Source organism: Rattus rattus, chromosome 3, assembly GCF_011064425.1.
Source record: "Rattus rattus isolate New Zealand chromosome 3, Rrattus_CSIRO_v1, whole genome shotgun sequence".
NCBI classification, from domain to species: domain Eukaryota; kingdom Metazoa; phylum Chordata; class Mammalia; order Rodentia; family Muridae; genus Rattus; species Rattus rattus.
This window is the reverse complement of record NC_046156.1, coordinates 61,716,856-61,744,057: the sequence shown is the minus strand read 5'-3', so window position 1 is coordinate 61,744,057 and position 27,202 is coordinate 61,716,856. Positions and strand designations below refer to the sequence as shown.

The 27,202-nt window shown below is 45.1% G+C and overlaps 1 protein-coding gene across 2 annotated transcripts; it reads left to right on the top strand.

Annotated features, from left to right (window-relative positions):
- Positions 1-535: 535 nt before the first annotated feature.
- Positions 536-27,202, top strand: Ctss (cathepsin S). 2 transcript variants are annotated; one of them, XM_032897736.1, is made up of 8 exons: positions 536-761; positions 3,239-3,368; positions 10,402-10,524; positions 12,744-12,893; positions 15,529-15,759; positions 17,041-17,206; positions 20,112-20,214; positions 26,793-27,202. In XM_032897736.1, the coding sequence occupies exons 1-8, from the start codon at positions 736-738 to the stop codon at positions 26,890-26,892; spliced, it is 1,029 nt and encodes a 342-aa protein (XP_032753627.1). In that variant the 5' UTR covers positions 536-735; the 3' UTR covers positions 26,893-27,202. The 2 variants fall into 2 exon arrangements, with proteins under 2 accessions (XP_032753627.1, XP_032753629.1); XM_032897738.1 differs by having other exon boundaries at positions 568-761; positions 3,242-3,368.

Below are 27,202 nucleotides of genomic sequence, written 5' to 3'. Positions count from 1 at the left end.
TGTATGTGTATAACTGTGTGAGATTAACTGTATGTGTATAACTGTATGTTTGTGAGAGATAACTGTGTGGTAGAATTGTGTATATAAGTGTATGTGTATAACTCTGTGTGTGTGTGTGTGTGTGTGTGTGTGTGCGCGCGCGTGCACGCTTGCGTGTTGAAATACTTTAAACCAAAACAAAGGAAGCGCTGAGTGAGAGTAGACACGAGGTCATTCATGACAGGGTTTTCTAGGGAATCATGAAGGGAGCTGAGATTTGAGGAGCCTGACCCAAATATCTTTATTTATTTATTTTTTTTTCTTGGTTCTTTTTTTCAGAGCTGGGGACCGAACCCAGGGCCTTGCGCTTCCTAGGCAAGCGCTCTACCACTGAGCTAAATCCCCAACCCCCAAATATCTTTATAACTAAACATTCTATCTCAGAACCGAAGTGAATAAAATGGACCACCAAAATGACACAGGGCTGGAGGAGAACTTTGTCCTGCTCTCCGCTGAGGTCGTTCTATTGCCAGCCTCTGCCAGGGACTGCTCATTGCACCCACACGGCCCCACAGTGAGAAGGAGAGGCCTGGAGGCAACTGCTCTCTGAAGTCTTTAAATGAAACCGAAATGAAAGTTCACTTCCTCGTTGTGGATGCTTCATGTGACAAGCTCCGATTTCTTTTTAGAGTCATTTTGACCAGCCTCCTGCTGCCTGGGACATCTTTGGAGTGAGCACCACACTTCACGGTGACCATGAGGACTCCTGCTCATGCTGCCATGTACGTACTGTCTGGTTTTTGTTTTGTTTTGTCCATATGTGGTCTTAAACATTCTCTATCTTTTCATCAGCCAGCTGCGGGCTTTTTAAATCTTTGCTTTCAGGAAGTAGGCTGAAAACAAAAATCATGTCACCCACTCACCTCTTGTTTTTCTGATTGGGAAGAGTCTGTTTGAGAGATTCCTGTTGACTTGAATCTCTACGATGAGGCTTAAACCTGGGTTTCTGTGAAGCATGAGTTGAAGGCTCACACGGTAAAAAGGCTCAGTTTCAGCGGGCAGTGGTGGCACACGCCTTCAATCTCAGCCCTGGGGAGGCAGAGGCAAGCGGATCTCTGAGGTTTTGGCCAGCTACAGCCAGGGATACACAGAGAAACTCTGTCTAAAAACCTAAAATAATAACAACAGTAACAACAACAACCAATCAATCCAGTTTCAGGCGACTACTGAATTTCTGTTAGATATAGGAATGGAGTGGGCGTTAACTGTGCTTTTTAGAGACTGGGTCTCATTTCTCTCTCTCTCTCTCTCTCTCTCTTTTTTTTTTCTTTTTTTTTTCGACTGGGGACCGAACCTAGGGCCTTGCACTTACTAGGCAAGCGCTCTACCGCTGAGCTAAATCCCCAACACCCTGGGTCTCATCTTTTTTTTTTTTTTTTTTTTTTTTTTTCTTTTTTCGAGCTGGGGACCAACAGGCCTTATGCTTCCTAGGCAGCGCTCTACCTCTGAGCTAAATCCCCAACCCCTGGGTCTCATCTCTTAACTCAGTATAAAGACCAGGCTGGCCTCTAACTTATGGTACTTCTTTCTGCCTTGCCTCTGTCTCCTGAGTGCTGGGATCAAAAGTGTGAGCGACTATACCTCACCAGGTTTTGATATCCCCTTGAAACAGATATTTGATTTGTTGGGGGAAAATGTGAAAAAGAAAAATAACCCAAGCGTGTAAAAATCTAAGAAGGGAGTTGACCTTTAGCTTTCTCTAAAGGTGAGGGAGCGTCTGTTTGTCTGTTTGACAGTGACACTTGAGCTGCTTGGTCGTTTGTATTAACTCTGGTGTTCATGTTCAGGCCAAGGACCTCACCCATACGAGGCAAGCGTCACACCGTGGACTATATCCCCAGTCCTATTTATTGATTTGGAGATTTGGTCTATCTGTGTTGCCTAAACAGGCCAGGAACTCACTCCCTTGTTGAGACAGTCTTCCTGCCTTGGCTTCTTAAGATGGGCCCATAGGTATCCACCACTGTACCTGGCTTATTTTTGAAATTAAATTTTGACTGATATGAGAAAAGAGAGCGATTATACATATTAATGAGGTTCTGTGTAGTGTTGCTGTACATACACTGTAGTGGTGACCCCTTAAGATAGACACATGTCCTCCTTAGGAGAGTTTCTTTAAGAAGGGAGGAAGGGGGGCTGGAGAGGTGGCTCAGCAGTTAAGAGCACTGTCTGCTCTTGCAGAGGTCCTGAGTTCAATCCCCAACAACCGCACAGTAGCTCACAGTCATCTATAATGTGGTCTGATGCCCTCTTCTGACATGCAGATATAGCACTCATATACATAAAATAAAAATAAATAAATAAGAAAAAAAAAGAAAGAAAGAAGGGGGAAGGAGAATTCTCCTAAAGTAGATTCATTAGAAAATCCTAGAAAGTCCTTGATTTTAACTTTGCAACTATGTTTGGAAAAATTCTTTTTTTTTTAAGTTTTTTGTGCATGGGTGTTTTGCCGACACCTGTGTATGTGCACTAAATGCATGCAGTGTCCATAGAAACCAGAAGAAGGCAACAGTTCTTCCTCAAACTAAAGCCATAGAAAGTTGGTTGTTGCACTATGAGGGCCAGGACTCAAACCCAGGTCTTTTGGAAGAGCAGCCTCTTAACCACTGAGCCATCTCTCCAGCCCCATTTGGAAATTTTTCTGAAGATGATATTATTATTATTATTATTATTATTATTATTATTTCAGACAGTATCTGTCTACATAGCTGTCCTGGAACCACTATGTATATCAGGCTAGCCCATGAACTCTCAGAGATCCACCTGCTTTTGCCTCCTGAATTCTGAGATTAAAAGCATATGCTACTGCCCAGGTGAAGAGCCCTCCTTAAAGCATTAAAATTACTACTGTAGTATTTTGGACATAATTTCTTCTTTATCCTGAACATTCCAGGAAGTCACCTGTGTCACAAACTTACGGGACTATGTTCCTTTGACAGACGTTGTTCCTTTCTTTTGAGAAGACTTTTGAGGACACATTGCAGCCATGGTGATGGTGCACACCTGAACCTGTAATCTTAGCACTTGTGATTTGGAATCAGGCAGACTGCTACAGGGTAGCCTGGGCTGTGTGATGAGTTCCAGGACAGCCTGGGCTGCAGAGCGACCTATCTTTATAAATAAAAACAAACAAAAGAGAACTATGCGATCAAAATACACACAGCTAACGGCGATGCTTCCTCTGTGCCCTTCCCTTAAGCAGACGGAGATGGCTGTTTTGGGTGCCCCTGGTGTGCTCTGTGACAATGGAGCAACTGCAGAGAGACCCTACCCTGGACCACCACTGGGATCTCTGGAAGAAAACGCATGAGAAGGAATACAAGGATCAGGTAGCTGGTTGTCCCCTGAGCAGTGAGCTTTTGCACAGCGCCCTGCTTTCCCCATCCCCTGACAACAAGCAGTGTTCTCTAGGCTCACTGTGCACTTATTTTTGGCTAGACATTGCTTTGGGTAGAAACAGAGCACACTCCTGTTGCCATGGAGCTCTCGTGATGGTGTGAGAAACTGTACTCAGTCAGTAAACAGGCATAGGTCTGATGGTGACGGACCAGGAGAACATATAGAGCAAGGCCTGGATGAGTGGGGACCTGGACGACAGTGGTGCTGCCTCCTACCAGGGGTGTGGTAGGAGGGCGAGGGAAAGCCCAGCCAATCAGGCAACATTGGAGCCGAGGACTGAGAGAAAGGGCAACAGACAAAAGGGGTGGAAGGGAGGGACAGTCCAGGGCCAGGGAACACGCACAGAACTCCCAGGAAAGACCACATTTGGCACATTTGAGGAACAGAAACCCTTGGCTATGAAGGTGGCCTAGTGGGTAAAGTACTGGCTAGATTTGAGGAACTGAGCTCAGGCGTGTGCGCCGTAGCGTGTCCTCCTAACTTGAGGTGGAGAAACCGCTGTGAGCAATACAGCCTGGAACAGGCAGGGCCAAACAAGAAACCCCGTTTCACAGTGTGGAAGGGGAAGATCTGAGACCTCCACGTAAACACTGCTCACACCAGTAATTCACACGCTAATTCACATGTACACACACACACACACACACACACACACACACACACACACACACTGCACTGAGAGAGAGAGATAAAAATAGACATTTTAAAATGTTGTGTGGGTGAGTGTGTTGCCTAGATGTGTCTGTGTACCATGTGTGCAGTACCTTTTAAGGACAGAAGAGGGAGTCAGATCCCGTGGAACTGGACTTACAGACAACTGAGCTGCCAGGTGGGTGCTGGGAATCAAACCTGGATCCTCTCTGTAAGAAGCCACCGGGGCTCTTACCTTCTGAGCTACTCCTGCAGCCCAGTGCCTTCTCCCGACTTATTCATTTTGTTATGTGTATTAGTGATGTGCCTGTGTGTATGTATTATATATGACACACTACATGCCTGCAGGTGTCAGGCCTCCAACCCCACACCTGGAGGTCAGAAGAAAGCAGTGGGTCCCATAGAACTGAAATCATGGCTATTTGTAAACTCACTACCATGTGGGTGCTGTGAACCAAACCTGGGTCCTCTGCAAGAGCAACAAGTGTTTTAACCACTGGGTCAGACGCTCCAGCCCCCAGTTAAAAAAATACAATTTTATTTTATTTTTAAGTATGTGTCTGTGTGTCTGTACATGCATGTGAGTGCAGGGGCCTGGTGGTCAGGCCCACAGCATGTGGCTGTCAGCTGACTGATTTGGGAGCTGGGACCAAACTTGGGTCCTCTGGTAGAGCAGCAAGTGCTCTTAACTTGCGTAAGTAATATTTTTAAAACTCAGTACAGCCTCTGGCCCACAGAAGTGCTTCAAGATAGAATTTTGGTTTTTTTGTTGATTGGTTGTTTTTTGTTTTGTTTTGTTTTCCGGACAGAGTTGCTTTACATAGCAGCCCTGGCTGTCCTGGAACTCTCTCTGTAGACCAGGCTGGCCTCAGACTCAGAGCTCCACCTGCCCAGCCCTGAATGCTGGCACTAAGGTGTGAGCACCATGCCTGCTGCTCTTACTTCTCTTCTTTGACGCTGTGCTTAGGTTTTATTTCCGAGCACACTTGTTGCTCAATCTTGAAATGTTAACCATAACTCCAAACAAGTAGGTCCTGTAACTATATAATATTTTTTTTCCAAATTAGCACACGAATTGAAGTACACGGTGTTTACCATTGGTCCTAACAATCCACTGTACAGCAGGCAGCTCACTCCTCTTGCCAGAGACTCACACCCTCCCATCCCCATCTGCCAATCGCTCTTCCTCCAGCCTCTGCCTACGTCTACAAGTGTGGCTTTTGTATTTAATTATTTTATCTATTAGTTGGTTAATTAATTGGTCCTGAGGATGGAATCTGTGTGCTACACCCTGGGTGAATTAGATATTGGTAAAATATCAAGGAGACCCTGAGGCTAAGTGTCCTTCTGTGCCTGGATCGTCCAACGGAACGTGCTCGCTTTCACCTATCTTGTTACGTGTGACAGAAGCCCTCCTTTTAAAGGCTCACTAGCAGTAGGCTGTGTATCTGTACCATGTTTTTGTCTGTCCTTTTATCTAGGTAAGACTCATCAACTGGTTCTGTATCGTCGTCACTGTGAATGGTGCTGCAGTAAACACAGGCGGGGGAATCTCTCCCATGTCTTGGTTTCGCTTTGTTTAGATGTATATCCAGAACGGGGTGGGGCTGCTAGACCACAGGGAGGTTTGTCTTCAGTTGATTGAAATATCTGTGTTACATTTATTTGTTTATGATTGAGAATTGTGTGTGCATGTGGGGGGTGTGTGTGTGCACATGTGTGTGCACGTGTGCGTGCGTGTGTGTGTGCGTGTGTGTGAGTGTGTGTGTGACTACCACTAAGCCTATTCTTCCAGCCCTCTATGTTTTAAGTCTTCTTGTTTACTCATATGATTTATTTGTATATGTAGTGTGTAGTTTTGTCTACATGACTTTGTGTTCCTGGCTGGATGCACGCACTCAGTCCAGGAGCTCTCTCGTATCCGTGGGTGAAAGCCACATGAATTTATTTATTTTTAATACACTTTTTAGCTCAACAGCCGGGCACGTCCAAGCCTCCCACAGCCATCATGCCCTTTCCTTCAATCCTAGCTCAACACCTCTAAATCTGCCTTCAGTTTAATTGCCCAGTCACCGTCTGTGAAGCCCATTGGCCTAACTGCCCAAGATGCTTTTAGACGGCTTTCTCTTTCTGCCTACATTTTCCCCTGTAGTTCTGAGTCTTCCCTGTCCCCCTTAAGCCCCCCAACTCCCCACCCCCAATATCTTGATTCTTCTCTTCCTCTCTCCTCGCCTTCGGAACCGGCAAGTCCTGCCTCTTACTTTCCACCCAACCATTAGCAACTGACATTTTTATTGATAGTTCAAAAAACAATTGGGGGCGACGGCCTTCAGTGTCAATAAGAGGTTCCTGATCAGAGCATCAGAACCAGCCCCCTACATGTATTCATGGCATGTGTCAACGTATGTGTGTGTGTGAGTGCACATGTGGGAATCAGCAGAGGCCAGGAGACAGCATTGCATCCCCTGCATCTGGAAGCAGCAGCCAGGACCCAGTGTCAGCTGGGAACTGAACTGGGGTCCTTCGCAAGAGCAGTAAGTGCTCTTAATTACTGAGTCATCTCTCAATCCCAGGTTGTTGTTCTTGTACTTTAAAAAAAAGTGTGTGTGTGTGTGTGTGTGTGTGTGTGTGTGTGTGTGTGTGTGTGAGACAGAATCTCATAGCTCGTTGTATCCTGAACTCACTGTGTGTAGGCCAGGACTGAGATCCCCTGCCCCTGGGCCTTCCTAGTACTGGGCTTAAAGGTACACCACCACACCGGCTGTTTGTTTACATTTTTATTGGTTTATTTTTTCTGTGTACACACACACACACACACACACACACACACACACACACACACACACACACACACACACACACACACACATGGTGCTATAAATTGGGGGGAATGGGGGGAATTCTTGCCTTCCACCACGTGGGTTCCAGGTCATCATGCTTGGCTACAGGTGCCTTTGCCCGCTGAACCATGTCACCTCCTGTTTTTATCTTCAGTCAATTGTGATTCTTTTGTGCCAGGTAAGGACCCGGTTTTAAACTTCTGCAAATAGATCAAGGTTCCCACCCTAGTAGAGCGAGGAGGTTGTTCTTTCTATGTTTTTGGCATCTGTGCTACAAATCAACTGGCCATAAATGCCTGTTCTCTGGGTTCTCTGTTGTCGTGCACTGTCGGGCCTGTGTGCCTTGGCACTGTGGCCTGTGGTGCCTTTTGGGGTGAGGTATGTGACGCCTACTCTTTTGTTTATATTGCTCAAGACGTGTTGGAAGTTCGAGGTGGCTGTAGCTCTGTGTAAACTTTCCAGGTTGTTCCGTGTTCGTGAAGAACTCTATTGGAATTTTGACAGGGATTACATTGAGTCTCTAGATTGTTTCTGAGTAGTTTGGCTGTTCCTCTAATCTAATTTTTCCAATCCTTGGATACAATCGGTATCACCCTGAATTTCACCAAAGTTTTTATAGCTGCCTCTGCAGAACTGCACGCTCCGTATCTATGGATTCCATAAGCTATGCACTGGAAATACTCCTTGTAGTGGGGCACTATAGTACACACCTGAAATCCCAAGTACTCGGGAGGTAGAGACAGAAGAATCAAGAGTTCTAGACGATACTTAGCTATGTAGTGAGTTAGTGAGTTTGAGGCCAGTCTAGGGGGCATCAGAACCTCAAAGGGGGGGGGGGCTGGCAGCGAGGTGAAGGCACTTGCCACATGCCTGATGGTGTGAGCTGGATCACCAGATCTCATGGTGGAAAGAAAGAAACAGCCCCACAGAGTGATCCTCTGACCTCCACCCATGTGCTATAGACATGCCCACATGTACACACACACACACACACACACACACACACAAGCACGAATCACTAAGTGCTAAAGATTAAACAAAGCAAACACATCTAAGCCTAAACACAAGTAGACGTTAAAAAATCACATCTGAGTGAATCTGTGTAAGGGTGGGTGTACGTGAGGGCCGGGATCTGAGAAGGTGAGGAGAGGGCATCGAATCCCCATGGCACTAGTGTTAGAGGTGTGTAGAGTTACATCACCAACATCAGTGCTGGAACAGAACGTAACAGAACGTGTGTCCACTTCAAGAGCAGTATGTGCTTTTAACCACTAAGCTCTCTCTCCCTCTCCAGCCTCATAGACTGGACTATTTTTTCCCTCAACGTCCCCTACACAATACAACATAGCAACCATATTATACTATATAAATAATCTAACAGTTAATTGAAGTGTATGTATATTCATGCATGTAGGTGGGTAAATTATATAAAACACTTTGTTTTGTGATCTTTGGAGACAGGGCCTCCCTGTGTATCTTCTATTTTATTTTTACTTTACATATGTGAGTGTTTTGACTGCATGTATGGCTCTGTACAGTGTGCATGCGGTGCCCTCAGAGGTCAAAAGAGGGCATTGGATCCCCTGGAACTGGAGTTACCGATGGTTGTGAGCTGCCCTGTGGGTGCTGGGAACTGAGCCTGGATCCCCTGGAACAGCAGCCAGTGCTCCTCACCACTGAGCCCTCTCTCCAGCCCCTCAGTCTGTATCTTAAGCTGGTGTGGCACTCACCGTGAAGTCCAGGATGACTGAACTCTCAGACACCTCCCTGCTTCACCCCCTGAGTGTGTGTGTCATTATGTTCAGTTTATGCCACTTAAGCCTTGGGCTGTCTGCACTCTTGGGAAGCCCGGGGTCTAATCCCTCACGGTTTCCGCAGACATCGATCGCCCTTAGCCCTCACTTCCTTTCAGGTATTTTCTATGCGTGGGTGTGGGTACTGTGGACATGAAGCTAGGTTCTCCTACTTCAGAGCAAGCACTTAGTGACCGAGCCATCTTCCCAGCTCAGGAACATGACGTTTAACAAGTGTCCTACCTTAATAACTGAGCTCCAAATTAACTTACTCTTTTCCATCCCTTCGGGCTATTTAGACTCACTCTTTCTTGTCCTACTTTTCTCCTCTAGGGTTTGAAATGCGTTCACCATGTGCTTATTCTATCTTAAACATGAGACCCTGTCTCAAAAAAAAAAAATCAAAATGAAAGTCAGAAGTATAATAATTACATTCCGACTCGCAGTAGTGGTGCAGTAGTAGGGCTAGTTTTATGTCAAGTTGACATAAGCTACAGTCATTGGGGAGTAGTGAGCCTCAACTGAGAAAATGCCTCCATAAAATTAGGCTGCGGTCAAGCCCCATAGTGCATTTTCTTAATTAGTGATTGATGGGGAGGGCCCAGTGCATTCTGGGTGGTGCCATCCCAGGACTGTAGTTCTGGGTTCTATAAGAACAAGCCATGAGGGACAAGCCAGTAAGCAGCCCCCCTCCACGGCCTTTGCATCAGTTCCTGCCACCACGTTCCTGCCCTGCTTGAGTTCCTGTCCTGATTTTCCCTTCAGTGATGAACAGTGATGTGGAAACTCAAACCAAATAACCCCTTTCCTTCCCAGGTTGTTTTGGTCATGGTGTTTCATCATAGAAATAGATTCCCTTAATGAGGACAAATGATTATCAGAAGAAAATGAAAAAAACAAAAAAACAAAAAACCCCAACCTCAAATAGCCAGAGAAGCAGAAATTTATAGTTAGCTGAGTTGGTTTTCAGGAATGAGAAAGAATCTTATGAATATTTACATAGTTAGGTGTGAGGAGCATGCAGGAGCTGAGGCAGGGGGATGGCTGTGAGTTTGATGCCAGCCTGAGCTTCAGTATGAGTTATTAGGACAGCCAAGGCTACATAACAAGGCTATGTCTTTGAAAGAAAGAAGGAAAGAAAGATCTAGAAAGATTAGAGCTTATTGCCTGTAAGGGACCTGCATCAAACACAAACTTCTAAGTTTGGAGTTTTAAGAATCAATGTTACAACAAATAAAAAAGGAAAATAGAAGGAAATTCTATATATTGTATAATATATTAATAATTGTATAATATATTAATTGTATAATATATTAATAAGTATCTAAAAATTAAAAGCAAGAATTCGAATTAAAATGTGATTTTAGCAGTTGTTGTGGATGTAGTCCTTTGTCTATGTTTTTAGACAGACCCACATTTAGTAGAACACTGTTTGGGGCACTAGAGAGACGGCTCAGCAGCTGAGAGCACCTACTGCTCTCACAAGACTCAGGTTTGCTTGGCGCAGGGTGGGTGGCCCATAAACTATCTGAAACTCTAGCTTCACAGGGTGTGATGTCCTCTTCTGACCTCTGTGCAAACCTACCCACATGCTCACACATACACACATACACACGGGGGGGATGGGTATTAAAATCAATAAAATAAGTTCACTTGCATTCATTTTCCTTCTGTTTCAGAATGAAGAAGACGTACGACGTCTCATCTGGGAAAAGAATCTCAGGTTTATAATGCTTCACAATCTGGAACATTCTATGGGAATGCACTCATACAGTGTGGGCATGAACCACATGGGAGACCTGGTAGGTAAAACACAAGCAATCCCTATCTCATGAGTGGGCAAGTGCCAGGCTGTGCACAGCACTGTCCTCAGGGATCTGTGGAGCTCTGGCCTGGCCTGAGCAGCCAAAGAGGTGCAGCTCTCCAAGGGGAACCTGGAGCAAGGCGGGTTGCCGGGCCTCTGCCACAGCCACCGCTGTCCTGGAGTTGGTATCAGCAGGCAGATAGGGGCCAAGGTCCAGCCATGGAGCAGGAAGTGGCTGTGGCAGGCTCAAGCACCCAGCTGGTTGGGCCAGGTCGAGGTCCTGATGAAAGCCTCAGGAGAGAATCTTTCCCTGAAGTGTCGTTACCTCTGGAATTGACAGGCGCTCTGAGACGACCGTTGGTGAAATGGTTCGTGTCCACTTTAACCTCATGGGTAGAACCTTATAGACATTTTGGAGTGTGCTGGGATCTAAAGGCAGATGCTTTCCATTGGCTTGGTCTGAGATGTTAGGGATGCCCCATCTGCATGTAGGACTCAAGGTGCTATCCCTATGTGACTGATTGTCACTCTCAATGGAGCGTCATGTGTTCATGACAGGAACCTGGTCAGGAGCAGATTTAAATGCCTACCATTTTCAGTTATGAGATTTGCCAGGGTTCAGCTCAGCCTTACCAGGTTTTCTGTCCCATGGCACAGTCCACTGCCCCATAATTTTTGTGTGGTCAAAAGTAATTTGAAGGTACACTGGGATATCAACAACCAAACCAAAAGAAACTGTGTAGCCAGGACTGGAATATGGGTCAGGGGCAGGGTATTATTCTCCTTTCTTACTGGGAGCGTGTGGGACCTTGGTGCCGTAGTCTCTCTTTTGTATGCTGCCTATAAATACTGAATGGTCTCTGCCAGTTGCATCCTGGCCCTCTTCATTGGTCTACACAACCAAAAAAAATGTATACGCCGCCAAAGTTAAGAATCACATTACTTTAAAAGTAAAGACAAGGGGTTGGGATTTGGCTCAGTGGTAGAGCCGCTTGCCTAGGGAAGCGCAAGGTCCTGGGTTCGGGTCCCAGCCCGGAAAAAAAAGAAAGGAAAAAAAAAAAAAAGTAAAGACAAAATCCAGGCATGGGGAAATGGCTCAGGCCTGCATATCCTGGCAGCCAGTGTAGATCAAACTGGACACAGAGAGTCCAGATACACACACACACACACACACACACACACACACACACACACACACACACACAGGCAAAAAAAGATAAAAAAATAATAAGGAAAAAATACTTCCTAGTGGGTTTGGAAAGGAACATCCTTGAAACCACTTTCTATTCAAATGTAGCTGTATCCTTGTAGTTCTCTGAGGGAAAGCAGCTTGCCTTGCTTTATACATTGCTTTGCAAGAATCTGCCTTTCGGTCAATCAAAAGTCTGTAACTTCTAGTTTTTACCATGTTCTATTCTCCTTCCCGCTGCTTAAACTATGTTGATCATGGAAAGTGCAAGATTAAAGAGAGACACAGAGCTCACCTCAGTCAGTACCCACAGTCACCTCAGTCAGTACCCACAGCCACCTCAGTCAGCACCCACAGTCACCTCAGTCAGTACCCACCACACAGTCACCTCAGTCAGCACCCACAGTCACCTCAGTCAGTACCCACAGCCACCTCAGTCAGCACCCACAGTCACCTCAGTCAGCACCCACAGTCACCTCAGTCAGTACCTACAGTCACCTCAGTCAGTACCCACAGTCACCTCAGACAGCTCCCACAGTCACCTTAGATAACTACCACAGACAGTTCACCTCCCAGTCAAGTTATAATTACTTGGGTGCTACTACTATTCATTTTTCTTAGTTTTAAAATATATTCCCATTTGTAATTCTTAGGAAGAAAGAGAAAAAGAAAGAAAGAGAAAGAGAGAAAGAAAGAAAAAAGAAAGAAAGAAAGGAAGGAAGGAAGGAAGAAAGAAAGAAAGAAAGAAAGAAAGAAAGAAAGAAAGAAAGAAAGAAAGATAGAAAGATAGATGGGAGTCAACCAGCAAAATAGCTCACCAGGTAAAGGTACTTACTGCCAGGCCTGACAGCCTGAGTTCAATCCCTGGGACCCAGATAATAGAAGGAGGAACTGATTCTGCAGGATGTTCTTGACTTCACAGGGAGCCCATGGTGCACCAGCTGCCACAAACACATGCACAAGGAGGGGAAGGGAGGAGAAGGAAAAACTAAAGGTTCTAAGTGAGAGTGATGTTAACTGCTTTTTAGACACCTGAAGAAGTCATAGGTTGTATGGGCTCTCTGAGAATTCCCAGGCACTGGAAGAGAAGTGGCACTCTCAAGTCAAGCTCTAATCAGACACTGCCTGACTCTGTGGACTGGCGAGAAAAGGGCTGCGTCACTAATGTGAAATACCAGGTGAGTGTCACCAGCCAGCCTCTGCCTGCTGGCTGAGTGCTCTCTTCCTGTCCCGCTGCACGCTCTGGCAGTGAGTCTCACTGTCTTCTTGTCACTCCCTGGCTGCTTCGTTATTCTCGTCTGCCCAACTGCATCCTAAGGGTTTTGTTGTTGTTTGTTTTCATTTAGTTTTATTTATGACTTATTTCAGCTTATAGACATAGCCCAGACTGGTCTCAAACTCACAACGAAACTAAACTAAGTTCCCCTCATATTTTGGATCTTGGCCTCTTAGCTTGCAAAAAAAAGTCTTCTTCTCTCTCTCTCCTCTCTCCCTCCCCTCCTCCCTCCCCCCTCTCTCTCCAAGACAGGGTTTCTCTGTAACCTGAAAGACACACTCTGTAGACCAGGCTGGCCTGATCTATGGTCTGCCTACCTGTGGCTCCCAAGTGTTGGGATTAAAGGGTGTGCTGCAGCCATGCTGGCTGAGAGCACTTGCTGCTCTTCCAGACGATCTAAGTTTGGTTCCCAATACCCATAACTAGAAACCCACACAGCCTGTAACTCCAGCTTCAGGGGACCCAACACCATCTTCTGGCCACTGTGGTTGCCTACACGTGCATGCACACATACATATACAAAACAATAATAACAAATCTTTTTTTTTTTTTTTTCTTTTTTTTTCAGAGCTGGGGACCGAACCCAGGGCCTTGCGCTTGCTAGGCCAAGTGCTCTACCACTGAGCTAAATCCCCAACCCCTCAAATCTTTTCTTTTAAAGAGTCTATGACAGTAATGTCTGAAAATGGTTATCCTATGGCTAAAGCTTTTTGTATCAGGTATCATTCTGAGACAGCAACACTGGAGTTTGTGGATTCTTGTCACGAATGTCAATGAGCACAAAGAGGAACTAAACTTTTAGATTTATTTATTTTACGTTTACAAGTGTTTTGGCTGTGTGTGTGTGTGTGTGTGTGTGTGTGTGTGTGTGTGTGTGTATGTGTGTGTGTGTATGTGTGTGTATGTATGTGTGTGTGTGTGTGTGTGTGTGTGTGTGTGTGTGTGTGTATGTATGTGTGTGTGTGTGTGTGTGTGTGTGTGTGTGTGTGTATGTATGTGTGTGTATGTTGTGTGTGTGTGTGTGTGTGTGTGTGTGTGTGTGTGTGTGTGTGTGTGTGTGTGTATGTGTGTGTGTGTGTGTGTGTGTGTGTGTGTGTGTGTGTATGTGTGTGTGTGTGTGTGTGTGTGTGTGTGTGTGTGTGTGTGTGTGTGTTGTAGCTTGCAATACCTGCAGAGGTCAGAAGAGGGCATCAGATCCCTAGAGCTGGGGTTACAGAAGGCTGTGAGCCACCACGTGGATACTGGACGCCAAAACTTGGTCCTCTGCAAGAGCAGCAAGTACTCTGAGCCCTCTCCAGCCACAGGAATGGAATCTTTAAGCTGCATTTTATTCTGAGGGATGGTGACTGGAGAAGACACTGGATGAACATTCTAGAAATCTGCCTTACATCTCATTTCCCTAGGCATCAGGCTTCATAAGGGGTGGAAATGAAGGACGTCAATCACTGACGAGCCTCTAGTCAAGTGGTGTGGCTTGTCTATGGCACTTGATGATGAGCCTTCAGAGTGTATCTCCTTATTGCTTTTCGGGTAGCTGGTTCGCCTGTTTTCCAGGCCACCGAGCCTTGCAGTCCTCGTGCAGTGTCACCTGGGATGTATAGCATTGACTCTGAACAGTATCCTGCCCAGTGCCCATTCACAGTGTGTCCTGGTGTATTGTTTGCAATCGGTATGCGCATGCGCCTTTCTTCGATGTGAGGTGCAATGTGCCCTTAGAACACAGTATGTGAAAATGCCTCTCTCTGTCCCTCCTGAATGGCTCAGTTGGCCCTGAGTTATTTTGTCTTTCTTGTTGAATGAAAAGAAAGAAAGAAAGAAAGAAAGAAAGAAAGAAAGAAAGAAAGAAAGAAAGAAAGAAAGAAAGAAAGAAAGAAAGAAAGAGAAAAGAAAGAACGTGAGTGTTCCTAAGTATGGCAGTGGCTTTGACCACGGAGGGTTATTGTAGACAAAAGAGAGAGCCTGAGGCAGGGACATCTAGGAGAGTCCAGAGTGAACAGGGCCATGAGCCGTCCCGTGTGAGGATCGGAGAGAGCTAGGACAGTAAGAGACTGAAGAAAAGGGCCAGGTAACCAAAATGGCTGGTTATATAGAGGAACAAGGGCAAATAGGGGAAGGGCAACCCAGTGCGTGGGCTGGGGGAAGTTTAGGGCAGGGCCAGGTTATGTGAACCATACCCTGTAATGGGTAGGGACTAAGGGATGCTGAGAGAATCTAGTGGCCAGGTCCACTTTGGTAAGTTAAATAGGCACCTCAGGGTTTGGGTCCTAACTAACCCTTATGGCATCTGTCTTCCTTCTAGGGGAAGATGGTTTGAGACTTTGCGAATGTTCAGTGTCTACTATCAGTGCAGTCAAAATGCCTGCTGTGACCTGACATTCTTCCCACCAGGGCAGGTCCTTGCCTGGAGACTGTCTGCCTTCTAATGGTCAAAGAGAGAAGGAGGCCTCAGTGCAGCGGGGAGCCCTTCCTGGCCGAGCGGGAGCTGTCTTCTGCACCGCAGGAGCCATACGGACTCCACACCGATTCTTCTGTTTCAGGGCTCTTGTGGTTCCTGCTGGGCTTTCAGCGCCGTGGGGGCCCTTGAAGGGCAGCTGAAGCTGAAAACGGGGAAGCTGGTGTCTCTCAGTGCTCAGAACCTGGTGGATTGCTCAACCGAAGAAAAGTACCGGAATAAAGGCTGCGGGGGTGGCTTCATGACCGAAGCTTTCCAGTACATCATCGATAACGGAGGCATCGACTCAGACGCTTCCTATCCCTACAAAGCCATGGTGCGTCACGTTTGTCCCCTATGACTTAGTTCCTCACCACTGCTGCACTGGCACCAACAAAGCACTGCGGGGTCCCCTTCTAGAGCCCCACCTGCAGCTCCTCCTTGTCAAGAATTCTCTTTGAAATGCAGTGACCTTCTTAATCTACCCTGGGGTTTTGGGTTGTCCTTGTTTGTTACAGAGTCTCATGATGTAGTCCGGGCTGGTCTCGAACTCACTAACTACACAGCTGGGGAGGCTTTGAAGTCCTGTTGCCGTACCTTCCAAATGTTGAATTATAGGGTTTGCTGCCACTCCCTATACAGAAAATATTTTCAAACAAGCAAGTGTCATTCATATTTAAATACAGGCTTGATGAAACCATGGTAACAATGCCTTCTGTGTATTATCTGATATTTGGTTTTTCAGTCCTGCAACCCTCAATGCCCAGAGATGTTTTCAGGTCATTAGCTAGCTCACTCTTCCACTTAAAGTATCAATGATAGTATCCCATTTACCACAAGATTTCTTCTTTTCTTTTTCTTTTTTTTTAACCAATTCTGTTAAGTAACATAAGCAAAAAAAAAAAAAGTATCACTACTGACAAGATGGCTCGTTAGGTAAAGGACTTGTGGTCAAGCTTGATGAACTGAGTTTACTCACCGATCCCAGGGAGGGTACCTGTAAGTCATCCTCAGACCTCCACACACATATCAATAAACACAATAAACTCACACTTTAAATAATTATCACTCGAAAACAACCTACCTTAAGCAGTCTTGCTTCGGTTCATTCCTTTCAGCTTCTTTTCCCATTACAGTGTTTAGAAGAAACACAGTTACATATTCAGCAAACGTACATCTGGAACTCCTGGGTTTTGTTTGTCTTATCTTCTGCTTTTGAGACACGGCCGCCCTATTTAACTGTGGGTGTTCTGGAACTCACTATGTAGAGCAGACTGGCCTTGAACTCTCAGAGAATCACCTGCCTCTGCCTCCCTGGTGCTGTCCCTTGAGTTTTGTTTGTTTTGTGCTGTCTCACAGCTCCTGCTGGCCCAGGGCTTGGATTATAAACCCAGACTACCAAGTCCAGCTTGAGTCAGTGTTTACAAACAGAAAAACTCAGAACAAAAGAAGAAAGACTGGTGGGGACAGAGGGACAGAGGGCGGGGCGGGGTGGGAGGATCACAGTCATAGTCCATTGAAAGGGGTGGAGTGGGGAGGGGGCGACGTGTCGGGTGTGGGGGGATATCATATCGAAATCCAGGAAGTTGAAGTAGGCTTTATGGTTGGTTTTTTGTAGGATGAAAAGTGTCACTATGACCCAAAAAATCGAGCTGCCACGTGTTCAAGGTACATTGAGCTCCCCTTTGGCGACGAAGAAGCTCTGAAAGAAGCAGTGGCCACTAAAGGGCCTGTCTCTGTGGGCATCGATGCCAGCCATTCCTCCTTCTTCCTCTACCAAAGTGGTAAATATGAGGCACCAGCGTCTGATTTGCTTCCCTTAACACAGACCGAGCAGCTGGTACCCTGTTCTAACTGGCGGATCCTACTGGTTAAGACTTACTGGCACTGCTACACTAGGCTTCTTGTGTATCTATGTCATTTAATCCACTCGGTAACTCTAATTTACACCTGAGTCCTCCATGGAAAGTTAATCCACCTTGAGTCTAGAGAGGTGCCTCAGTGGTTAAGAACGTTTGTTGTTACAAAGGACGCAGGCTGGAGTCCCAGCTCCCACACAGAGGCTCACCACCTCCTCAGGCACCAGGCAGGCTTGTGGTGCACAACCAAGCAAAACACTGCCACACATAAAATAAAAAAAATAAATCTAAAGCCATAATTAAAGAAAAAGGTTAACCAGCCTAAGTCACTCAGGCTGAAGCGGGGAGCGAGGGTTAAAACCCTGAGATTGAAAACCATGGGGCCAGCTACATAATTCCCACAGGAGAGGTGAGTTGCTGCTGCTGTGTGCGGTGGTCCTGTCTATAATTCTTGCATTCTGGAGGCAGGGGGTGGGGGTGGGGGTGGAGGGAGAGGGGATGAGAAAGTTGATGCCTGCCTAGACTACTCTATCAAAAAGCCAAAACAAAACAAACAAGAAAAAAAGAGTCAGGTTTTTTTGCTTGTTTGTTTTAAATCCACGAAGAGTGCAGTATATAAACTAAAAATCAAGAAAGCGATTCCACTTCCAACTGTGGGGAGGGGCTAATATTACATTTATCCATTGAGCAGAAAAGACCTGTAGAGAGACTCAAGACGCACTGAGGGGAAGGACTTAGCTTTATCCGCTGCTTACAGAACGAAGAGTCAAATATCAAGGAGAGTCTCTACAAAACTAGGCAGGCTAATCTAAAGACTGCATGAAACCATGGAAACCCTCAATAGCCGAAGCCATTTTAACAAAATGAGCAAAGCCAGAGACATCACAATATACAACCTGAGCGTACATTCCCGGGTTACAGCAGCCAACCAGCCTGGTGTCAGCATAGGAACAGACCAGCAAAACAGAACGGCAAGATCTTGTATCAAGAACACAGCCAGGGGGTTGGGGATTTAGCTCAGTGGTAGAGCGCTTGCCTGGCAAGCACAAGGCCCTGGGTTCGGTCCCCAGCTCCGAAAAAAAGAAAAAAAAAAAAAAAAAAAAAAAAGAACACAGCCAGGGCTGGAGAGATGGCTCAGCGGTTAAGAGCACTGGCTGCTCTTCCAGGGTCCTGAGTTCAATTCCCAGCAACCACACGGTGGCTCACAACCATCTGTATTGGGATCCATGCCTACTTCTGGTGTGTCTGAAGACAGCTACAGTGCACTTATATATAAAATAAATAAGTAAATCTTGAAGAGAAGAAGATGACAGTGCAATCAGGCCTGTTGGCACATGTTTGCAATTCTTGCACTTCAGAAGCAGAGGCAGGAGGATTATCTCAAGTTTGAAGCCAGCCTGGCTGTCCTCGTTAGGTTAAAACACAGACCAAAAACGATTTGGGAAGAAATGTTTATTTACAGTCCATCTTCAAGGGAAGCCAATGGGTAAGTGACGCTGAGACCAGGGAAGAATGTTGTTTTTTTGTTTGTTTGTTTGTTTTTTCCTTTTCTTTTTTTCGGAGCTGGGGACTGAACCCAGGGCCTTGTGCTTGCTAGGCAAGCGCTCTACCACTGAGCTAAATCCCCAACCCCAAGAATGTTGTTTATTGGTTTGCTTTGATTTCTTCTTTCACCCAGGACCACCTACCCCAGAATGGCACCTACTCCCACATCAATTATTAATCAAGAAAATGCCCTGCAGGCCAATCTGATGGAGGCCTTTTTTCAATTGAAGCTCCTTTTCCCAAATAATCTAGCTGGTGTCAAGTCAACCAAAAGCTCAGCAGGCCATTGAGTATATAGCGTGTGAATTCCCGACCATCCAGGGCTACCTAGCAAGACCAAGTCTCAAACATAAACTAAATGCTGGTGACACGGGAACTTTTACACGCTGATCATAAGAATATCAATTAGTACAGCCTTTAAGGAAAATGTTAGAGAAACCCCCCCCCAAAAAAAGTAAAAAATAGAACTACCATTTGACCCAGCAACTCCACTACCAGGAATATATCCCAGAGAAATGAAACCAATGTACTGAAAAGACATCTCTCAAGTTCATTGCAGAATAATTTCCACAACCTAAGTGACTATCAACTTCTGAGTGGATAAAGAAAAGGAGGCCCATATACAACAAAGAACACCCTTTGCCTATAAATGAAAAGGAATGGGGCTGTGGCTCAGGTAGTGAAATGTATGCCCACTATACATGAAGCCCTGGGTTCAATCCCCAGCACACGGTAGTACAAACCTGTCATCTCCACTCTCGGGAAGCAGAGGCAGGAGGATCAGAAGCTCAAGGTCATCTTTGACAACATATCAAGTTTGGGTCCAGCCTATGTGTGAGACCTTGTCCTGGGACGCCATAAGGGAGGGCACTTAACACTTCTTTAAGGCTGACACTTAAAACCGTACATGCATGCCATCTTGCGAAGCTCAGTAAAACGGTCCTCCAGTGCTCACTAAATGCAGAGTTCTGTATTTACGTACAGCAGAAAGTTACAATATGACTGAGGAGCATTTAATTTAGAAAAGGCTCAAAGTGGACAAAACAATTTATGAATTCATACAAAGAAATGCAGCCAACTGTACATAAATTAAGAGAATTAGAAAGCGTGGATAGGTATAATAAATGTCTGAGGGGTCTCTGGGTCAGCCTCACACTTGTCAAGGAAAGCAGACGGAGTATTGGGGACAAACAATTACGATCTCTTAAGTCGCCTTGTCATATCTCCAAGTGTGTTTTACTATACTATAGCACTTGCCTCTTCCCCGTCTGTGTTTGATTCTCAGGTGTCTATGATGACCCCTCCTGTACCGAGAATGTGAATCATGGTGTTCTCGTGGTTGGCTATGGGACTCTTGATGGGAAAGACTACTGGCTTGTGAAAAACAGGTAATGCATTAACACATCAGTGTTGGTTTTATTGTCAGGACCGGAGGGCACATCAGCAAATATACTCTTGCCGTTATGATGCCGGTCACCATAGCAACAAGGATGAGCATTTGTAGCTTCTTACAAAACCCTATGGGAAGTTACTCACTGGCCCACCATGATGGTTTGGATGGGAATGGCCCTCATGGGCTCATAGATTTGAATGCTTAGTCATCAGGGAGTGGCTCTATTTAAGGAAGATTAAAATGATTAGCCAGGCCAAGACCAGTCCCTGTCCCCATCCCCCGACACTTGCAGATGAGGATGTAGCTCTCAGCTATTGCTCCAGCCCCATGCTTGCCGCCATGCTGATAATGGACTGACTCTGAACTGTAAAGCAGCCCCAGTTAAACGTTCTCCTTTATAAGAGTTGCTGTGATACTCATGGTGCCTCTTCACAGCGACAGGACAGTGACTAAGACACCCATCTTCACCTTTGTTTTCACAATCTGTCTTCTATAATAATTTTCTTATTATTTTATTTTATTTCATATCATTAATGTTTTGAGAGAGGGTCTTGCTATTACTCCTAGCTGGCCCAGAACTCACTATGTGTTCCAGGCTGGCCTTGAACTTACAGCCATCCTTTGTCTCTGCCTCCTAAGTGTTGGAATTACACATGTACACTGCCATTTCTCGCTTTGCTTTTTTCACCATTCCTTGCCTGCTCCTTGTATGCTCTGTAGGGCGTTCATGGTGGTAAGTTTCATTGGACAGTGTTAGGGCTTAAGCCCAGGGCCATGCACATGCTCCTTAGGCTCTTCCTCTGAACCACATCCACAGCCCTTTCAGCCCCTCTTAGGAACACTGTTCCTGTAGCTAGACCTTGAATGTTGGTATTCCCTACTGCCCAGGGAACCCAAATGATTATATATCATTCTAGTCATGATTATACCATAACCTATAATATGGAGACCTTCAAATCTCTTCCACTACCTGTAGCATTGGCCCACAACTTCACTTTTACCTGGTCATAGTCACTCTGACAATTTACTTTCTCCAAACTCAGTATGGCCAAAGAATTAAGTTCTCTCTCTACCATACTGTTCCCTCCAGAGTTTTCCATATCAGTAAATCATATGACATAACATTGTTACCCAAAAGATAATATGGTATTGAGGGCTCAATATACTATACCAGCCTCCTAGACCTTCCCAAGGCTAATCGAGTTTCAAGTCAAGAAGAGTTTCCATCAAAAGCCGCCTTGGAGTCTGCCTCTGTCCTACGTCTTCCGACTCGATTTCAGAGAGCTCTTGCCTGGCTCTTGCTTGAGCCTGAGAACCGATGCTCTTTACTCCTCCTATTTTATTTATTTTATTACTGTGTATATGAAAGTGCCTGGTGTGTGGGAGGTGCGTATGGGGTGGGAGTGGGTATGGGTATGGGAGGTGTATGAGTGTCTATATCTGGAATTTGGAGATTGGACCCAGGTCACCAGCCTTCCTGGCAAGTGTTTTCACCCACTGTCTTAGTTACTTCTCAGTTGCTGTGATAAATCACCATGACCAAGTCAAAGAAAGGGTTTCTTTGGAACTCAAGATTCCTGAGGGATAAGAGCCCATCACCATCACAGCAGGAAGCTGTGCACAGCAGCAGAACAGCTGAGAGATCACATCTTGAACTCCAGGCAAGAAGCAATGAGAGCAAAATCACAATAGTGCACATCTGTAAGCTCTCAAAACCAGTCCTCAAGGCCACGCCTGCTCCAACAAGGCCACACTTCCCAAGCTTGCCCCAACAGAGCCATCAGCTGGGGACCGTGTATTCAGGTGCCAGAGAATGTGGGGAAGAGAAATGGCTCCTTCAAACGACCACACTGGCCTGCCCATCTTGCCAGTCCCACCCGTTTTACTCTTGAATCCATCTTTCCCGCTGCTGCCTCACTAGGGTATCGGTCAGTGTGAAGGTCCTAGGAGAGGAGCCAAGTGGTCTGCCTTTCTCTGTCTGCCTTGCCAGCCTCCTGACATCTGATTTACAATTTTCACTTAATTTAGAGTAAATTATAACACAATTATAGTTACAGACTTCATACATACAGTGTTGCCTTAATCTACAGCACCTATGTGGAGAAGGACACAGAGCTAGTCCTATTTGTTGTTCTCCGACCTTCACTCACACATGCCTTCCCCATCTAGTAAGAAAAAATAAATGTCCCGCCAGAGAGATGGCTCAGTGGTTAAGAATGCTGGCTGTTCTTCCAGAGGTCCTGAGTTCAATTCCCAGTACCTACTTGGTGTCTCATAACCATCCATTTGATTTGATCCCCTCTCTTGCCATGCAAGACTATATGTAAATGACAGAGCACTCATATACATAAATAAATAATTTAAAAAACAAATGTAATAAAAGTTTTTAACCAAAGCAGCTTAGACATTATCTATTTCAGAAAAAAAAATCTCTGAATGTTTGAGATAAGTAAAATATCCTTTTATTATTTTTTTAGATTGGAACTTACCATGTAGACTAAGTTATCCTGGAGCTCACAGAGGTTGCCAGCCTCTGCCTTCTGGGTTCTGGGATTAAAGGCGGACATCACTTGTGTGCCTAGAAGAGGGCATCAGCTCAGAACTGCAGTCACAGATGGCTGTGAGCCACCATGTGGATGCTGGGAACTCATTTAACCCGGGTCCTTTGCAGGAGCAAGTGCTCTTAACCACTGAGCCATCTCGCCAGCCCCTGTGGTAGGAAGCTGTCCTGCAGATACTGAGGCGCAGGACTTTGCATGTTGTATTTAAAGTTGTACTGTTCTGTGTGTGACTGTATCTGGTCACAGTCCTTCATCATCATTAGCTCCACTCTAGCACACGGTGACCCCTCAATAATCCGCTGAACTGACCTAAGCACAATGAGTACAACTGTTAGACAGAAAGAGGGATGAAGAGGCCAGAGAGACAGCACAGCAGTTAAGAGCCCTTCCCGCTCTTTCAAGACCCAGTGGCCACCCTCATGTACATAAACTTACCCAGGAACACACAATTAGACATACATCTTTTGACAAATATCTTTAAAGGTTTATTTTATTTTTAATTATGTGTATGTGCAGAAGGACCAAGGTGGCTAGGGGAGTCAGATCCCAGGGAGCTAGATTACAGGTGCTGGTGATCCTCCTAACATGGGTGCTGGACTCAACCTCTGGAAGGACTGTATGTGATCTTAACCACTGAACCGTCAAAACAACGGAAGCTCCTGCCTTCCAGTTCTTGAGGCTAGAGGATAGAGGTGAACATGAGTGTACTTTTGAGGACTATGAGGAAGAAGCTCCTTATAGACGTGGATCTGAGAAAGTCATGCTCACAGGAGTAGAATGGTATGGCAGCAGCAGGCAGGTAGGACTCGGGCAGAGGAGATAATGAACAGAGTGTCCAGACTGTTAGCTCTCAGTTCTGGAGTTCTCTCACACGATGGCCACGTCTTACTGCTCCTCTTCTTTTGCCTCAGAATGTGTGGCACACATATGCACTGTATACCCTTGGATATAGATGATAATTTCTTTTTATTGTTGTTTGTTTTGTTTTGTTTCAAGACAGGGTTTCTCTGTGTAGCCCTGGCTGTTCTGGAACTCACTCTGTAGACCAGGCTGGCCTCAAACTCAAGAGACCCACCTGCCTTTGCCTCCCAGTAGTGGAATTAAAGGTATGTGCTACCACTGCTTGGCATGGGAATTTCTTATTAAATATGTTAGTAAAAAATATATATAATTACTTGGTGGCTGACAGCCAGTTTCAGGGGGATCCTGCACCCTCTTCTGACTGCCACTGGCACTGCACACACATGATGATGCACAGACACACATGCAAGCAAAACACCCATACATATAAAATAAAAGCAAATCTTTAAAAAAGTGTTTTTTGCCAGGTGGTGGTGTTGAAAACCTTTAATTCCAACACTGTGGAGGCAGAGACAAGTGGATTCTCTGTGGGATGGAGGCTAACTTGGCCTACAGAGTGAGCTCTAGGACAGCCAGAGCCATACAGAGAAATCCTGTCTTAAAAATATAATAATAATAAATTACATTAATATTTATTACTAGCGGGGTTGGGGATTTAGCTCAGTGGTAGAGCGCTTGCCTAGCAAGCGCAAGGCCCTGGGTTCGGTCCCCAGCTCCAAAAAAAAAAAAAGGAGTGAAATATTTATTACTAGTAATAAATATCATCATCATCATCATCATCATTATATATTGATGATGATAAAAAGAGACCAGTGTGGTGCATGTCTGTAATCCTGGCATTGGATAGTGGAGGCAGGAGAGTCAGGAGTTCAAGACCAGCCTTTGGTACATAGCAATTTCAAGGCCAACCTGGGCCATATCTCACACATACGCACACAGACAGACAGACAGACAGACAGACACACACACACACACACAATAACAAGAAGGAAAGACAGACAGACAGAGTTGAGACCTCTGCAGCTTCTGAGGCTTGCAGCCATGTACTTCCATTCTTTGACTTGTAGGAACAGACCTCTCGCACCCTTACTTCCCACATGGCCTCCATGTGGGGTGTCACTGTGCTGACTTCAGTCCTACTGGATTAAGGCTGACCTAATGACTTCATTTTATCCTAATTAATGACAGCTGCAGTGCCTCTACTTCCAAATAAAGTCACATTTTTGATGTCCTGGGAGTAGAATTCCAGTGGACTTTGGACAGGCCACAGTCCAACCCTGAATACTCAGGGCTTCCTGGAAACGCACACTCCGTAAACTCTGTAAGTCAAGGTGGATGGGTGCCTTCAGGTCTCCTGTGAGGAACTAACAGATGGCGGTGTTCGCATGGGCTGTTGGGAAAGCAGCTGAGGAAACTTCAAACATTGATCTACTCTTAAGCCATCACAGCAATGATCTCCTTGGTGTGGACACATGTTAGCTTGTTGTCGTTGTTACTCATTGGGCTTCTCTTTAGTTTAGTTTAGGGTCTTTTCCCTAGTTAGGAGCTTCTTCCTTTCTTTCTTTCTTTTCTTTCTTTTTTCTTTTTCTTTTTCTTTTTTTCTTTTCTTTTCTTTTTTTTTTTTTTTTTGAGACAGGCTTTCATGTAGCCCAGGCTGGCCTCATTATGTAGCCACAGAGGAGCAAAAACTCCGGGTCCTCTGCTTCCATCTCCATGGCACGAGGATTTTCAGCGTGGGACGCTGCTGTGTGCCCAGTTATGCGGCTTCTTGAGTACGCAGACCCCGGGAAAACTTTTAGTCCCAGGCAGTTCACTTCTGCACTAAGTAGAATGTTCTAGTTTTCCACAGCTTTAATAGGAGAAAGTCTCATCTGGATAATTCACAACCATACTATTCTTCATTTGCTTCAGAACTAACTGTTGTGTATCGCTTTCATAGTAGTTACTCAAAAGTACTTCTTGACAGATGTTTCTAGAAGCCAGATGATGGTAGCGTGTGCCTTTAATGCCCAAGAGGCAGAGGTAGGCAGATCTCTGAATTTGAGACCAGCCTGGTCTACAGAAGTCCCAGGACAGCCAGGGTTGCACAGAGAAACCCTGAAACCCTGCCTTGAAAAACCAAAGGAAAAAAAAAGAAAAAAGTGCTTCTCAAGAAATGTGTACGCTGGAAAGTTATTGCCCTTAAGCCAGACGTTGTGTCACACAATACCTGTAAGGGGCGGAATCAGAAGGGTTAAGAGTTTAAGGTCAGTCTCAGCTATATGATAAGTTTGGGGCTAGCCTGGGCTTTGTGTGATTCTTTTCTAACAAAAAATTCATTACCTATGACCCTGTTGTACAAAAACATTTAGAGATGGAGTGTTATGAATAATATACTCTTTCCTTGCAGAAGGCATGCCTAGAATGCACAGGTGGATCTTATATTACTGATCTTAAATATAATAAGTATGGTCAACAATATGTGGTGGCCACACCTGTAACACCAGGCCTGGAAAGTCAAGGCTGGAGAACTGCTGAGCTTGCAGCCAGACTGGGTGACACAGAGGGACCTTGTCTAAACAAAACGAAAAACAAGTCAAAACAAAAAGCTTAAAAGAAGCTTGGAACTGTAACACACACCTTTAATTCCAGCACTCAGAAGATAGAGCCTGGTCCACTCCACATACAAGATTCCAGGCCAGCCAGGGCTACATAGTCAGACTATGTATATATATATATATATATATATATATATATATATATATATATATATATATATGTATATGTATATTATATATTATATATAATAACATACACACACACACACACACACACACACACACACACACACACACACATCTTATAAAGCCGGAGAGACGGTTCAGTGGATAAAGAGCACTGGCTCTTCTTCCAGAGGGCCTGGGTTCAGTTCTTAGCACCCACATGTCAACTCACAACTGTCTGTAATTCCAGTTTTAGGGGATCAGACACTGACATACATGCAGGCAAATCACCAATGTAGATAAAATAAAATTATTTAATTTGTTGATTGATTAAACATATATATATACATATATGTATATATATATAAATGTTTTAGGGGAAGCAAGGAGATAAAATATAGTTTTATTATATTATTTTGTAATTTTGTTATTTTTTTTCTCTTTTATAGTTGGGGCCTTCACTTTGGTGATCAAGGATATATTCGGATGGCGAGAAATAACAAAAATCACTGCGGGATTGCTAGCTATTGCTCTTACCCAGAAATCTAAACCGTTTCTTCTTTTTCTAACGGGTCACAAAGATGGAATACACTCTAACTTAATTTTGCCGGCTCCATCCGGAGGACCCAAGTGTATCGTGATCAGTGTGTAGATACTGTGCTAACTGGGTTATAGCTTGTTTGCTTTATAACTTTACCTCTCTCTGAAAAGTCTGTAAGCAAGGATGTGCCGAGGATGGAGCTGGCAGTCTGTCCTAGATATTCTTTCTATGCTTGCACCCTGTCGTCTAATGTGTCTAATAACCCTTTGTAACACGATATCCCCAAAGTGCCTAATAAAATCTGTCATTTCAAAGCTC